This window comes from Hyaena hyaena, unplaced genomic scaffold (genome assembly GCF_003009895.1).
Source record: "Hyaena hyaena isolate Hyena2069 unplaced genomic scaffold, ASM300989v1 scaffold_148, whole genome shotgun sequence".
Classification (NCBI taxonomy): domain Eukaryota; kingdom Metazoa; phylum Chordata; class Mammalia; order Carnivora; family Hyaenidae; genus Hyaena; species Hyaena hyaena.
The window spans coordinates 643,790-657,500 of NW_024080780.1; the positions used below are offsets into that span (position 1 = coordinate 643,790).

Genomic DNA, 13,711 nt, shown 5'->3' on the forward strand with positions numbered 1-13,711 from the left:
GACTTTTATCAATTTTAAAATTGAAAATTTTAGATTTAACTTGAAAAACGGTGATTTCTGTCAATGACCACTTGTTCCTCATAACAGTGTCCATAATGCAGAATATTCAGCTTTCTTCTTCCATGACTACTGATGGCTAGTAATTAGCTACTAGTACCAAAGTCTTATTCAGCTGTGACAAGAACAGGCCATGTTAGGGTTATTCAGAAATCTAAATAAAGACTGGCAGTAAAAGGGAACAGATTTACCCCTTTAGACAAAAAAATTTATCTAGACCTATTCATTTCTCTCTTTCTTGCTTGTTTTTTATTTAGAAAGGGGAGCAGGGCACAGAGAGAGGGAGAGAGAATCCCAAGCAGGCTCTGCACTGTCAACACAGAGCCCGACTTGGGGCTCGAATTCATGAACTGTGAGATGATGACCTGCACTGAAATAAAGAATTGAGTCCTCAGCCGACCCAGGTGCCCCTAGACCTATTCATTTTCTGTATGGAATTTTATCAAAGGCATACACCATCTTTGAAAATGGCCCAGACCGAGTCTAGCTGCAGAAGCTTTCTTCAAAGTCCAGTTCACAAGTTAGTATTCAGGGCACGAGCTGAAGGAAGAAGAGAATCTCCTCCTCTCAACCCCAGGCCCTGAAGCCCGGAGCCCAAGTTAAATGACCAATATCAACACTTTGGCTGAATATTGGGTCCTTAGCATTACGTTCTCAGTGTCTCTCACTGCTGTCAGCATAAGACTCTGTGCTACATTCAAAAGGAAAACCAGAAAGGCCTCACCCCCTTTACTTTCATAGTCATGTAAGTAAACATTAGCTGCCATCTAAATACGCCGTGAATGGTTTGGGTTAATCTTCTGGTTCCTTTATTCGCCACTGACATTCATGATCCTCACACTGCCCGTGCTGTTCTGAAGGCACACAATGGGTTTACGAGGTGTTATTCACGGGTTTTATGCCAACTGGGCTCAATACATGCGCCACTCAATTTTTCTGCCTGGTAAGCTGAGCTGTTTTAAAAGCCAAGGAGCTCGGAAATCATGCTCTTAGAATTTTATCACCACCAGGAAGGCAGAAGCAGGACTCAGGCTCCGAAGCAAGTGCTTTTCCAAGGTCTCGGCGATCTTGTGCGAGAGTCGCTATATGTATGATATAGCTTTTCTTTCATGGAAAGAATGTTATGCCACAGTACTTAGTCTTGTCTGTGAATACGACAGAATAATGAGGCCCTCAAATAAGTTAATTTTAACACATAAAACAATCTGTCATTTGTTCTCACTGCTGATAAGCATGAGTCCTACATAGCAACCATTCTATTTTTCTGTTTAAGATTGAGTCTGTGTAGGAGCGCCTGGGTGGCTCAGTCGGTTAAGCGTCCAACTTTGGCTCAGGTCGTGATCTCACAGTTCGTGAGTCTGAGCCCCACGTCAGGCTCTGCGCTGACAGCTCAGAGCCTAGAGCCTGATTCTGTGTCTCCCTCTCTCTCTGCCCCTCTCCCACTCCCACTGTTTCTCTCTCTCTCAAAAATAAACATTAAAAAAAAAAAAGACTCAGTTTGTTCAGTAATGCATGTCTATCAGGAAGCATGGGGCCATTTTGTTGAAAGGACAGAAATGACTTGCTCTCTGACACAGGGTTTAGGGGGTCAAAGAAGTAAAATGACGGCTCCCCAGAGAAAACACATTTTCTTTTCTTGAGCTAGGAATGCAAATTCCATTCCTTTCATCCCTTGAAATTTCTCGTGACAAATGTTTAAGAATTGCCAGAGAATCATTTCTTGTGATAAATACATTTGAACAGACGGACAGGAACAAGACATGACCCACGGAGGTCGGGAGCCTTACCTATCAGGGTGTGAAAGACGGCAGCAATGGCGCCGGCCACCACCATGCACAGGACAGCCTTGGTCCTGTCTCGCTTGCTGTTCACAAACACCAGGCCCACGTTCTTAAAGTCACTCATGGGACCCGTGAAGAACTTCATTAGTGAGTATGCCAGCCCGTAGCTGGCCAGCATTTCGACTGCATCCTCCTTGACAGCAGCGATGCCCCGGTTCAAGGCCTGTGGAGACGGAAAGACAACGCACAGACGGCATTAGCAATGTGGTCCCATCTCCTAGGAATCGCACTTCCAAAATGAAACTTGGCAGATATGTTTCTATAGAAACGCTAAGCAGCTTATGGGGTAAATCTCACTGTAATTTGATAAAGGTTATTAGTTTTCATTTTCATCCATATTAGCTTCGCTTTGAAATACCTTCTTGCAGGGGAGATACCTGCCCATTGGGGTTAAAGTCATAGAGGAAAAAACCCAATAAGCAGTTTACGTTAGTATCAGAAAATAATTCTAGGAAGTTTGGGTTAAAACTTTAGCATGTTACATTTTATTTGTAGGCTGAATGTCTATATATAACAGCAACAGGCATTCTGGGAATGAGTCGGCCGCTTTGTAGGGAGTGGATGATGGCTTCTTTTTTTCTTTAAGGAACGGGTATATGCACGTGCATGCATGTGCGTGACCATGTGTGCGTGCGTGTGCACCCATAACCTGAAAAACCGTATACATGTTATGGAGATTTCCTTCCCTGCATAGAGCAAATTCTATGCTATGAACAAAAGTACTGAAGGAATAGATTATATCCTCGATGGATGCTGTTTACCCGATTCTTACTGTATTTGAACTTGGAACGTGTTCGTGAGCTCTGTGCAAACAAATATAAGAAAACCTTTAGGCCAAATACTCTGTTTTTGGATATTGCTGGCTCAAGAAGTCGTGGTCACAGAATATTCTGATCATGTTACCCATCCTCCATGACAGACCCTCTGAGGTACCAGTGGCCTTGTCAGCTTGGCATTTCCAAACTTACTTTCCCACCTGCCAGCCAGATTACACCGGAGATGCTGGGGATGGACCGATGTCTAGGTGGGGAGAATTATTTATTTATTTATTTATTTATTTATTTATTTATTACTTATTTATTTTAAAATATTTACCTCTACTTCTGAAATAGAGAGAGAGTAGTGAGAGAGAGAGAGAGCGCACACACACAAATGGAGACGGAGCAGAGAGAGAGGGAGACACACAATCTGAAGAAGGTTCCAGGCTCTGAGCTGTCAGCGCACAGCCCGATGTGACGCTTGAATCCATGATCTGTGAGATCATGACCTGAGCTGAAGTCCTGATGTCCAACGTTCAACCGACTGAACCACCCAGGCACCCTGAGGTGGACAAGAAATTTTTTAAAAATCTCACCAAGATGTCACCTGCCCTTTAGGCACAAGAAACTGTTAGGCAGGAGAGTCTGCTTTCTTGGTAGTTACATACTTACAGAAACAGAGGTAGTGAAAGCATGGACGGTAAGCTTCGATTGCCCAGACAGCTCTTTCAAAGAGAAATCACCCACTTCTCGGAAAACTATCTTGAATACACACATTGTCAGCCACAGGGACAGATAAAGAGCCAGACTACCTTCCCCACCACTGAGGCTCCTCCGTTTTAGAGATCTTCATTGATTTCATAACTGACCATTTGGGCCACTTGTCATTTCTCTTCCCCATGCTTTACATTCCTGCTCTTGTGTCTTAAATTCACCAATAAAAAATAAGCCCATGAAACCCTGGATCCCCGCACTTGACCCCAATAAAAGCAGAACCCCAAGCCCGTGGACGTGCGCACGCTCTCCACACCGCCCCCGTCCACCTCGCTGCATAGCCCCCGGTGTGCTGTGCCCCCCCCCCCCCCTGTGCTGTGCAATTTCCGGGTCTTGTAAGTAATAAACCTTTATTATTCCTAAGTTTCCTGATGGTTGTTGCTCAAGGGCGTCTTGCAATCTTAATGAGATCCTCAAGGGTGGGCCCGGTGGTAACACTGATTCTGAAAGGGGGAGAGGTCTGTGGGAGACTCACTGGGACCCAGGTGAGTGCCTTCCGGCATTTCTACCCCTAGTATTACTATCAATAGGCTGAGATCAGCACAAAACAATAGACTTTATTTTTTAGAGCAGTTTCAACTTCACAGGAAAATGGAGAATGTACCACAGTCTGTCTGCCCCAACACACAAGGCACCCCCACTATCAACATTCTGCGCCAGCGTGGTACGTTTTTACTATCCCTGAACCTCTAACGATGCATCATTGTCACTCAAAGCCCATAGTTTACATTAGGTTTCACTCATGGACTGTACATTCTAGGGGTTTGGACAAATACATGGATTTGTCAAATATTACATATACATATACATACACATATATATAATGACATGTATCCATCATCATATAGTTGAATATTCTAGGCAAAGTACTGTTAGCAAAAAAAAATTTATTTATAGGAAAATAGCAATGTGTAAAATAGTTTTAGAAAACTCTAGAAGAAAAATATCTATTTGCTGTAGGAATTCAGTGTCATTCTTCTGACGAGGCTGGTATCATATGAGTGGGTTTTTGATACTTGTTTCCATTTTTATGTCTAATCTTCTTTTCCTTTTTTTCCCAATAATACCTTCAAATTTTCCATAAGAACCTTCTTAGCCTTCCTGGAACACGCCTCCCATGACACCTTCCTTAGAAAAAATTTCCCTTCTAGCAAAGCTGATGTAATACTTTAATACCCTAAAGCAAAATAAAAATCAGGGAGCTGCTTGATAATAAATCCTATGTTGATTTGAACAGGCACATGTAGTCAGAGGGTCCGGCTATATGTCACAACCTATCACTTGATGAGCTTCCAAATTAATATTTTTGGATTTCTGTAGTGGAGGCTGTTGGGTGGGGCCTTTACTGGGTAGTGCACCTGTCCCTAGGTGCCAGGAGTCGGCTACTAATGGCTCACAGCTGCCTCTCCCTCAGGGAAAATTGCCTCAAGCCACACTTTGGCTCACTTAGGCCACACCTGAGTCCCAGGTAACACACAGACAATAGCTGGCTGACACAGGGGTAGGAAAAGCTCAGGTCCCCTGCCTCAGGGTGGGGTTGCTCTGGATATAGTTCATAATCCAGAGCTCCCTGGTGGGATCAGGAGGAAGCTAGTGTCTGGTGGAGATCACCTTCTTGTATAACTTCTCTCCCTTTCACCCATGCCTCCGCTCCCCTCTCTCCCTGAGAGAGCTCACCCAACAAATCACTTGCACAAGAATCCCCCCAACACAGCGTCTGCTTCCAGGGACCCCAGATTAGGACAGCTTCTCATTATGTTTCTCTCAGACTTTGAGACCAGCGTACAGCTAATTCTTTTTCCTTCCTGTCCTTCCCAAAATCTTTGGCTGTGAATTGTTCATTTTTTTATTGCTAAAACCGTTCATTGACATTTAAATGATATATATTATTTAGTACAAGTTTAAAAAGCATATAGGAGGGCACCTAAATAATGTAGGATTAGACTTTTTTTTATGTGTCTTGTGTCTTTTTTATGTGTTTTTAATGTTTATTTATTTTTGAGAGAGAGAGAGAAACAGAGCATGAGCAGGGAAGGTGCAGAGAGAGGGAGACATCGAATCTAAAGCAGGCTCCGGGCTCCAGGTTCTGAGCTGTCAGCACAGAGCCCTACGTGGGGCTCAAACTCAAAACCTGTGAGATCATGACCTGAGCCAAAGTCATACACTTAACAGACTGAGCCACCCAGGCGCGCCGGCAAAACCTTACTCTTTGCTAAAAAGACATCAGCTCTGGCTGGGGCGCCCACTGCCATGCTTTCTATTTCCACCAGGAGTTCCTTGATGGAGTCCTAAATGCAGGGGTGAGGAGGTGAGAGGCAGGGAGGGCAGAGGGGATGACATACAGCTCTTTCAGCAAGACTGAGTGGAGCGGGATGCACTTCGATCACTTAGTGACTGGATCGAAGCTACGATCGAAGCTATCGTGGCACTGGTCACGGTACTTACTTCCTCCGCGGAAACAACCTGGCTGATCCTAGATTGGATGTAAGTGGTGCACAGGGCACCAGGCAGTGACTGGCCTAGAGAAGGCACTCATAAGCAAGGATTTTTGTCTTGTTTACCACTCTATACCTAACCCCTCACGACATCATAAACTCTCAAATGGTTGTTTAAAGAATGAAGCAGTTTCTACTAGGAACTTTAATGTTCCTACGAATTTTTATGAACTTAAAAAAACTGCATTTTGATGATAAGATGTTATTACTTGTAAGATATACCACCGATTCAACATTTTTCATGACTACATTAAGCGTACACAGAGAATGAAAAACATTCTAATTTCAAGAAACATTAAAACACAAGGAAAAGAGAACTTTACAGTTGAGAGGATGTGCTCTATTCATATTCTTAGCCTTTTTGTTTTTCTCATTTATCGCAAGGATTTCCCTTAATTTGTTCCCTTCCTAATTTCTTGATTTTCTTTTGATACCCCAAGTAATGAGTTATAGGTAGTCCATCAATCATGTCATGGAGTTTCTTCCCACACCTTTGGACTTGGCCATTCTTCCCCATCCAGAGGTAAGGGAATGTTATTCTAGTTGATGGTTTCATTTGTACAGTTACCTTTTAATCCTTCTGGAATTTAGGCCATGAGTTATGGCTCAAAATTCACTTTCTCAAAAATAGTTTATTTCTTCAACACCGATTTGAATAAAATACCCACCACTGTTCACTTATTTGTGATGCCATCTTTCCAGTATTTCATCCTTCCCTATCCTTCCCTTGCCTGCTGTTGGCTTCACCTGTCTCAATTTGCTTACCCTGTTTTCTTCATAGCACGTTCCTTACCTGACATTAGTCTATTTGCTTTTGATCTGTCTTACTGCCTATCTTCTCCATTTGAATGTAAGCTCCGGGACACAGAGAACTTTCTCTGGCTCATAATACATTCCCAGAGATGCAACATGAGGGGATCACAGCATAGGTCATCTCAGTAACTGTTTGAAAGAATGAAGTAAAATAAGGGGCGCCCGGGTGGCTCAGTTGGTTAAGCCTCCGACTCTTGGTTTTGGCTCAGATCTCATGGTTCGTGAGTTCAAGCCCTGCATGGGGCTCTGTGACAGCACAGAGCCTGCTTGGGATTCTCTCTCTCTGCCCCTCACCTCCCTCTAAAATACATAAATACACTTAAAAAAAAAAAGAATGAAGTAAAACATATACAAGCGGTACAAACATTTACTGGGATAGGTACCGAAGAAACAGAGCATGCTAATGAACAGGGACTCCTACGAGAAGATTATTCAGAAGGACTAGACAAGGAAACTCCTCTAAGGAGGTGACAAATGAGGTGACAACGGAGCTGAGGCCTGGAGAACAAGAATGAACCGAACTGAAGGCTGCAGGAGGGCTTGGTGTTTTACCCAATAGATGGGAGGCCAGTAAGAGTGGTGGGGAGAGGGATGGAGGGAGTTTGGGAAAGCAGGCAATGCTGACGTCATTCCAGGTCATGGTGAGGAATATGTGCTTTGTTCTAAGAGCAGTGAGAAGCCATTACAGGGTCTGAGCACAGGTGGGGCAGAGGCTCATGCTGGGTAAGGGGATGAGGGTGGACTGGACAGGGAAGGGCAGAAGCTTGAAGTCAAGAGTCTGGTAATCCAAATAAGAGATGGCGATGGCTCAGACCAGGGTGGGATAGTGGAGCTGGGGAGAAGTAGATGGATTTGAGAGCTTTTTGGAGATAAAACAAATGGATCTGGTGAGGGACCACCCGGCCAGCATGAGGACAAGGGAGAAATCAAAGCTGACCGTTGAGTTTTTTGGGTAGACCCGCTGGTCAGATGGTGCACCTGTTTCCTGAGATGAAGAGACTGGGGAGGCCGGAAGGTTGGGGAAGAAAAAGCAAGAGCGCCATGTGGGTGTCCCCCACGTGGTCTGAGATGCCCAACAGAATTCCAAATGGACAAATGAGGTAAGAACGTTGGCTAGGTGAGTCTGGAGTCTACAGCAGACCTCTGGGCTGTGGACACCCATTTGGAGGCTGTCAGCGTATGGACGGTATTTAAAGGCAAGACCTTGAATGAGATAATCTAGATAGACTATAGATACAAACGGGTCCAAGAGCCAGCCCTGTCGCACTCCAGAAATACTTTTAAACACATTCAGGAGGTAGCACGCTTTCCACGTGATACAGGTGCTGTAACTATACTGTAGTTCAGCATTAATTAGCGTGCGGGGTCCCCTCTGGCCATGGCATCCTCAAGCAGTGCTCTACCTCCAGCCGAGGCCAGGAAGAACAGCTAGCTGCCACGGCTGGTGGCTCGACTTCGAGACAGTTTTGGAGTTCAGCTGAAGTGGTGTCTGAGTTGTTTTTGGAATGAATCAGACCCTGAGTCAGAATTCTGTCATAACGACAGAGCTTCACCTGCTGTTTACAGGCAAGTTCTTAAACGTTCATGAGCTTTTCACAGCACAGACACTTTACTATAGATTAGGGCCACATCTAACAGGATTCCAGCCACTGTAAACGCAAAGCTGCCTTTCAATCACAGCCTGGTCCTGGTCCCACACGGCATGGCTGGGGGCCTTCCTCACACTTCCCATCAGGGCTCTCTACCCTGTGGATGTTCAGCAACATGGAATGTCTGACTGACTTAAAAATGTGTCTGGGTCCAAAAGGCATTCAGTCGTTCCTGCGTGTCTTAGTATCTTCCCAGTGTCTGCCAGGTTCATGGCGTTCCGTTGCCCGATTTTTTTTTCCTCCCAGAAAGTTATCAAAACGACAGGATATTAAAAAGTAAAAAAACAAAACAAAACAAAAGAATACAACCCTCAGGGAAATGGCTAACAAATCCCACATGTGATCTCCCTGATACCAACAGCCTTAGATCCTTAAACCCTAAAGAGATGCTGACATTTTAAATTCAGGCTTTAGAGACCAGAAACGTGTCTATATTGCAGACTGAAATTCTCAGACCGAGAGTCACCAACTCACTCTGATCCTGCAGTCGTTTACGGCAATCTAACAGCACACATTCCTTGCTAAGTAAGCATCTCTGTCTTGCCTCATTCCCTCTTACTTCAGATAACCTCACCTCTTGCTTCAGCTGGAACGCGGAATCCACCAGAAATGAAATTTCTTGCTGCTTCTCTCCTTAAAACAAGCCTCAACAAAACATATCCACCCAAACCCTTCCTCACCATCTCTGTCCTGTTGCAATCGAACGGCCAGTCTGACCAGGGTGACTGTAGGGCTATCGACCTGGGCTCTGCTTTTATGTCCCCTCTGACCTTGACGGGCGCCCCCATCTTCCTCTCGGGCTTGTCTGCTCCTTTGCTACATGACTGGCTCTTTCCCATCAACAGTTACACATGCATAAGTGTCTTCCGTCTTAAAAATAAACCTTCTCTCGACTCCTCGCTTCCCTGAGTTACCACCTTCTCGCTTGCCTTCCTTTCATAGATAACTTCTAAAAAGTGTTACCTGCTTTCATCATTTCCACGTTCATTCTTCTCAGGCAGCTGCAAAAGTGCAGGAACCTTATCTCTACCCGAGAACCATGGTTATAACATGGTCTGGTCATATTACAAGTGGCCAATGGACAATGCTGAGATGACTGCACCTGCTGAGTCCTGGTTTCTGTTTTCCGCCCCCTTCCCTGCACACCCTCTTCCTGCTAAACCAAATAGGCATTTTTTGTCCTGACCCTTCCGACTCCTCAGCGGGTCTGACCCTGTTGGACACTCCTTCTTTGGAATGCCTCCCCCCAACCCCCCATCACTTGGCTTCAATGACACTGCGGTTTCCAGGGTTTCTTCCTATCTCTTCTGCTTCAGCTCTTCTCCCTGGTGCTTTTTCATTTGTGGACTCGTAAATATTGGTGTCCCAGGGGTTTGTCTGGGCCCCCCGCCTCTTCTCACTCTTGCTCAGTGATCCCACCCCCCCCTCCAGTCCCAGATACTTTCTGTCTTCTCAGAAACCTCAGATCCATCACTCCAGACTTCTTAGACTTCTCGTCAGCTCCAAACCCTCACATCTCCACTCAATGTCGCACTGGCACCTCATACTCTAGACTTCCAAAACTTGAGTTCAGCATCTATAGACTCCGTGGGCTCCTACAGACCCCAGACCTGCCTCCTCTCAGATTCCCGTTGTGAATGCATGTGCCTACGGTTCCCACCCAGGAGCCCCGGGAGCGAGCTCCCTGGATGCCTCCTATCCCTCATTTGCATGGATTTCTTGGTCCCATCCCGACTCCTTCCCCAGTCACTCTTGAAGCTGTCCAGGTCTCTCCAGCCCCACTGCCATGCCTTGGGCTAAGTCACTGATGGTCTTCTGTCCCCAAGCTGTCCTCTGATCCTCCACACTGTGGTCAGAGCGTAAAAATCCAAAGTACTGAAAGGGCATCCAACGTGCTTCAGAGCTGCCCCTGTTCATAGACCATAATGTCCACGGACATTGTGCTAAGTGTCTGTAACTGTGTCTGACACATGGTTAGTCCACATCCAATAAATATCTGGGAGATGAGTGAACAAATACAATGGCCATTCATGAGCTGCTCCTGCCTGGCACTCCCTCGTGCGCTGTGTATTTCACGAAGCCTAAACTGACTGCAGTTTTCTGGGTATTCCATGCTCTCTCTCATCTAAGGGCCTTTGCTCGAGTTGTTTTCTCTGCACAGAGAAAACACCTTTACCCCTGTCCCACCCCATTCACCTGGAAACTTATCATCAGTTGAGGAATCATATTTTCTGGGAAGCTGTCCCTGAAGCCTACTTTGCTCCTCTGTGCTCCATGGAAGCCGCATGGACCCCGGACCCCATGATTTCCCCCATCGGCATGTACTGTGCTTCCCTGTTTACTAGACCACACATCTCACCAGACTACTCGATGGGGCTTACCTGTCGCTTGTCTTCCTCCACCCGTTCAGCACACCTAGCACACACTTGAAAATCCACAGGTGAACAAATGAACGTTTATGTGCACGCACTTGTACACCCATTACTTGTACATCTAGCTTACACATGGTCATTCACAATCAAAACTCTCCAACTGCAGGTTTGGGTTTCTGGGTAAATATAAGTATTTTTGGTAGAATCTATGGATTTAAAAGCTGCAGACTGATGGCTGTAGCACTGCACAGCCTTGTAGTTCTCATATTTCTCAAGAGATAGGCAGGGTCTGACCCTGTTACTTCTATTATGCCTCACTGGGCACCCAGTAGGCATCAGACAGAGGCCAGCTTCTTAAGTGCAGACACACAGACATAAACATCGGGCCACGTAGTGAGCCTCTTAAGTGTAAAGCTTAAGCAAAGATTGTTTTTTCCTGGTTCCCTTCTCTCACATCCCGTGGATGTCATTTGGGATGCAGAACAAACTGAGCCTCTATAGAGTCAAATCCCGTAACAGCAGTGAACTGCCATGAGAAGGAGATTAGGAGTTTAGAAGCAAAGGGCAAAAGAATCTTTTGTGCCCACAGCCTGGGGAAGTGGAGAGAAACGGCACCACGAGCTGGGTGCCTCACAGACAGGTAACCAGGGTAGTAATCTCCAAATTTCGAATGATGGGTGCTTGTAGAGGCAACAGGGCATCCAGAGAGAAGCCACACAGTTCCAGAAGGGCCAGGGCCCTGTTGGAACCTGATCTAGGAAGTGACATTCATGGCCACCTGGCACACGCTGCTCATAAAGAAAGAGCTTTTCAAATTCTTCTACAAAAGGGTGTCGAGTTGGAAACTGGTATCATTCCCTAAAACAGCAAGAGGTTATTACATGAAATGCTGAAATACCTACTTTTTTCTTTTCTTTTCTTTCTTTTTTTTGTTTTCACTTTTAGTAAGATGGATACTTCTTCACTTGCCTATCCTGGATTAGAAAAACAAATGGGACACTGGGCTAGCTCATACTTCTGTCTTGCTAGACTAATCTTTTTCATAAAAGACTCCTCTGTCTACAGCTACAACGATCCTGTTACACCTTTTATGACATGAAGCAAACTCACGATGGTCACAACAGATACAGTTTAAAAATCTTTCTCAAACCCAGGGTCCTCAGAAAATGTGTGTTTGTGAAACCATGGAAAATTCAGACGTATACGTATAGGCAAAGCTACCTGTGGGAACAGTGGCTTGGATAATCCACATCGTTGGATTTCAATCCCCTCAAGGAGTCTAGGTTCCTGTAACTTTCCACTGTTATTGTTCTGTTCGTCTGTATTTTAAAAAGTGGTTTGGGTTAAATTAGATCATTTGTCTTCCCGGTAATTTTCCAGCCATGTTTTAGTTTCCCAAGGATCTATATACCACTCGAAATGAGACACCCTCGCTCTGTTTAGCTGGCACTCCAGCCAAGAACCTGACACCCACACATGAGGTTGTGGTTTAAAAGGAGCTGCAGTAAAATGAAGCCTGGTCTGGTCTCGTTAGCAGTCAAAGTCATGGCTCTGTGCAGTGCCCTCCATATTTAGTGCTTCCTGAAAACACAGAGACAAGATGGGGCAAGTCTAAAATATGACACAGGCTTTTTTTGTCACTTGCCATACCGGCAGAAGAGTTTCTATAAAGAACAGAGACAAACTACCAAGCAGGTATGAAGTTTTCTCCTGTTGCTTTCTTCAGTATTTCATGTAAAAGAAAAGACATTTTACTTTTTGGCCTCTAACTGGAAATGTGTTAGCTCATTAAAACATATACTTTAGGGCAGCCTGGGTGGCTCAGTCGGTGAAGCGTCCGACTTCAGCTCAGGTCATGATCTTGCGGTTCACGAGTTCAAGCCCCACATCAGGCTCTGTGCTGACAGCTCAGAGCCTGGAGCCTGCTTTGGATTCTGTGTCTCCCTCTCTCCGCCCCTAGCCCACTCACTCACTGTCTGTCTGTCTGTCTCTCTCTCTCAAAAATAAACATTAAAGAAAATTAAAAATAATAAAAGATATACTTTAGTGTTGTAGGACCCTCCTCAAATCATCTTGATCCTTCATTTAAACACGAAGCTTCTTCACTTGGCTCAATTTAACTTCCATTCAAGATGGTGGGAGGCTGGACAAGGAAGAAATATTACTCCAGAATTCAGTGTACTTTAAAAACCAAAGCTTCCGGGGCGCCTGGGTGGCTTAGTCGGTTAAGCGTCCGACGTTCGCTTAGGTCATGATCTCGCGGTTCGTGGGTTCGAGCCCCGCATCGGGCTCTGTACTGACTGCCAGCTCAGAGCCTGGAGCCTGTTTCAGTCTGTGACTCCCTCTCTCTCTGACCCTCCCCTGCTCACGCTGTCTCTCTCTCTCTCTCTCTCTCCTAGAAATAAATAAAAAAAAAAAACATTAAAAAAAAAAACAAAAAAAACCCCAAAGCTTCCTGTGCCATTTAACAACGGTTCCCCCAACTTGACCTCACATCTTTACTATGAGTGAAAGTCCCATATTTCCTACACTTTTTTAAAATACTTTTCAAGTTACATAGGGTCCCCAAATGATGATACTTCTTGATTAATATCTCAAGATTATATCCATTCCACTTCAGAGCTGAGTTTAAAATGCTATTATATTTTAAAAACCCACAACAACTCCATGAACAACAGGCTGGAATAGAAGGTCAACCCTGGGGTCTAGAAAGTCTTTTTGCTAAGCCTCCATACTTTCTGCCTGCTACATACGTGCCCTGCTGACATGGCCATACTCTGTCCCTGCTGGCATACACACCCTCTTCCTGCTTGATGACAGACTATTCCCTTGATCATTCTAGCACCTCAAGCTTGTCTGAGGACCTGTGGGAAGCTCAGAAGCTCCATTCCTTTTTATGACTCAGCTGCAACATTCAGAGATGTCACCCATTGCCTTCTATTCGCCTTCTAT

General features: G+C 45.1%; 1 protein-coding gene across 4 annotated transcripts in view; it reads right to left on the minus strand.

The window, feature by feature from the left end:
• Positions 1 to 13,711, minus strand: part of ANKH (ANKH inorganic pyrophosphate transport regulator) — a 138,610-nt gene that overhangs the window by 55,431 nt on the left and 69,468 nt on the right. For all 4 annotated transcript variants that reach the window (XR_005529596.1, XR_005529595.1, XM_039238835.1 and 1 more), the window contains exon 2: positions 1,845 to 2,061. Coding sequence is in view for 2 of the 4 variants with exons in the window: in XM_039238835.1 (XP_039094766.1) it covers positions 1,845 to 2,061 (217 nt within the window). In the remaining 2 variants the exon portion in view is untranslated. The remainder of the gene's footprint in view (positions 1 to 1,844; positions 2,062 to 13,711) is intronic.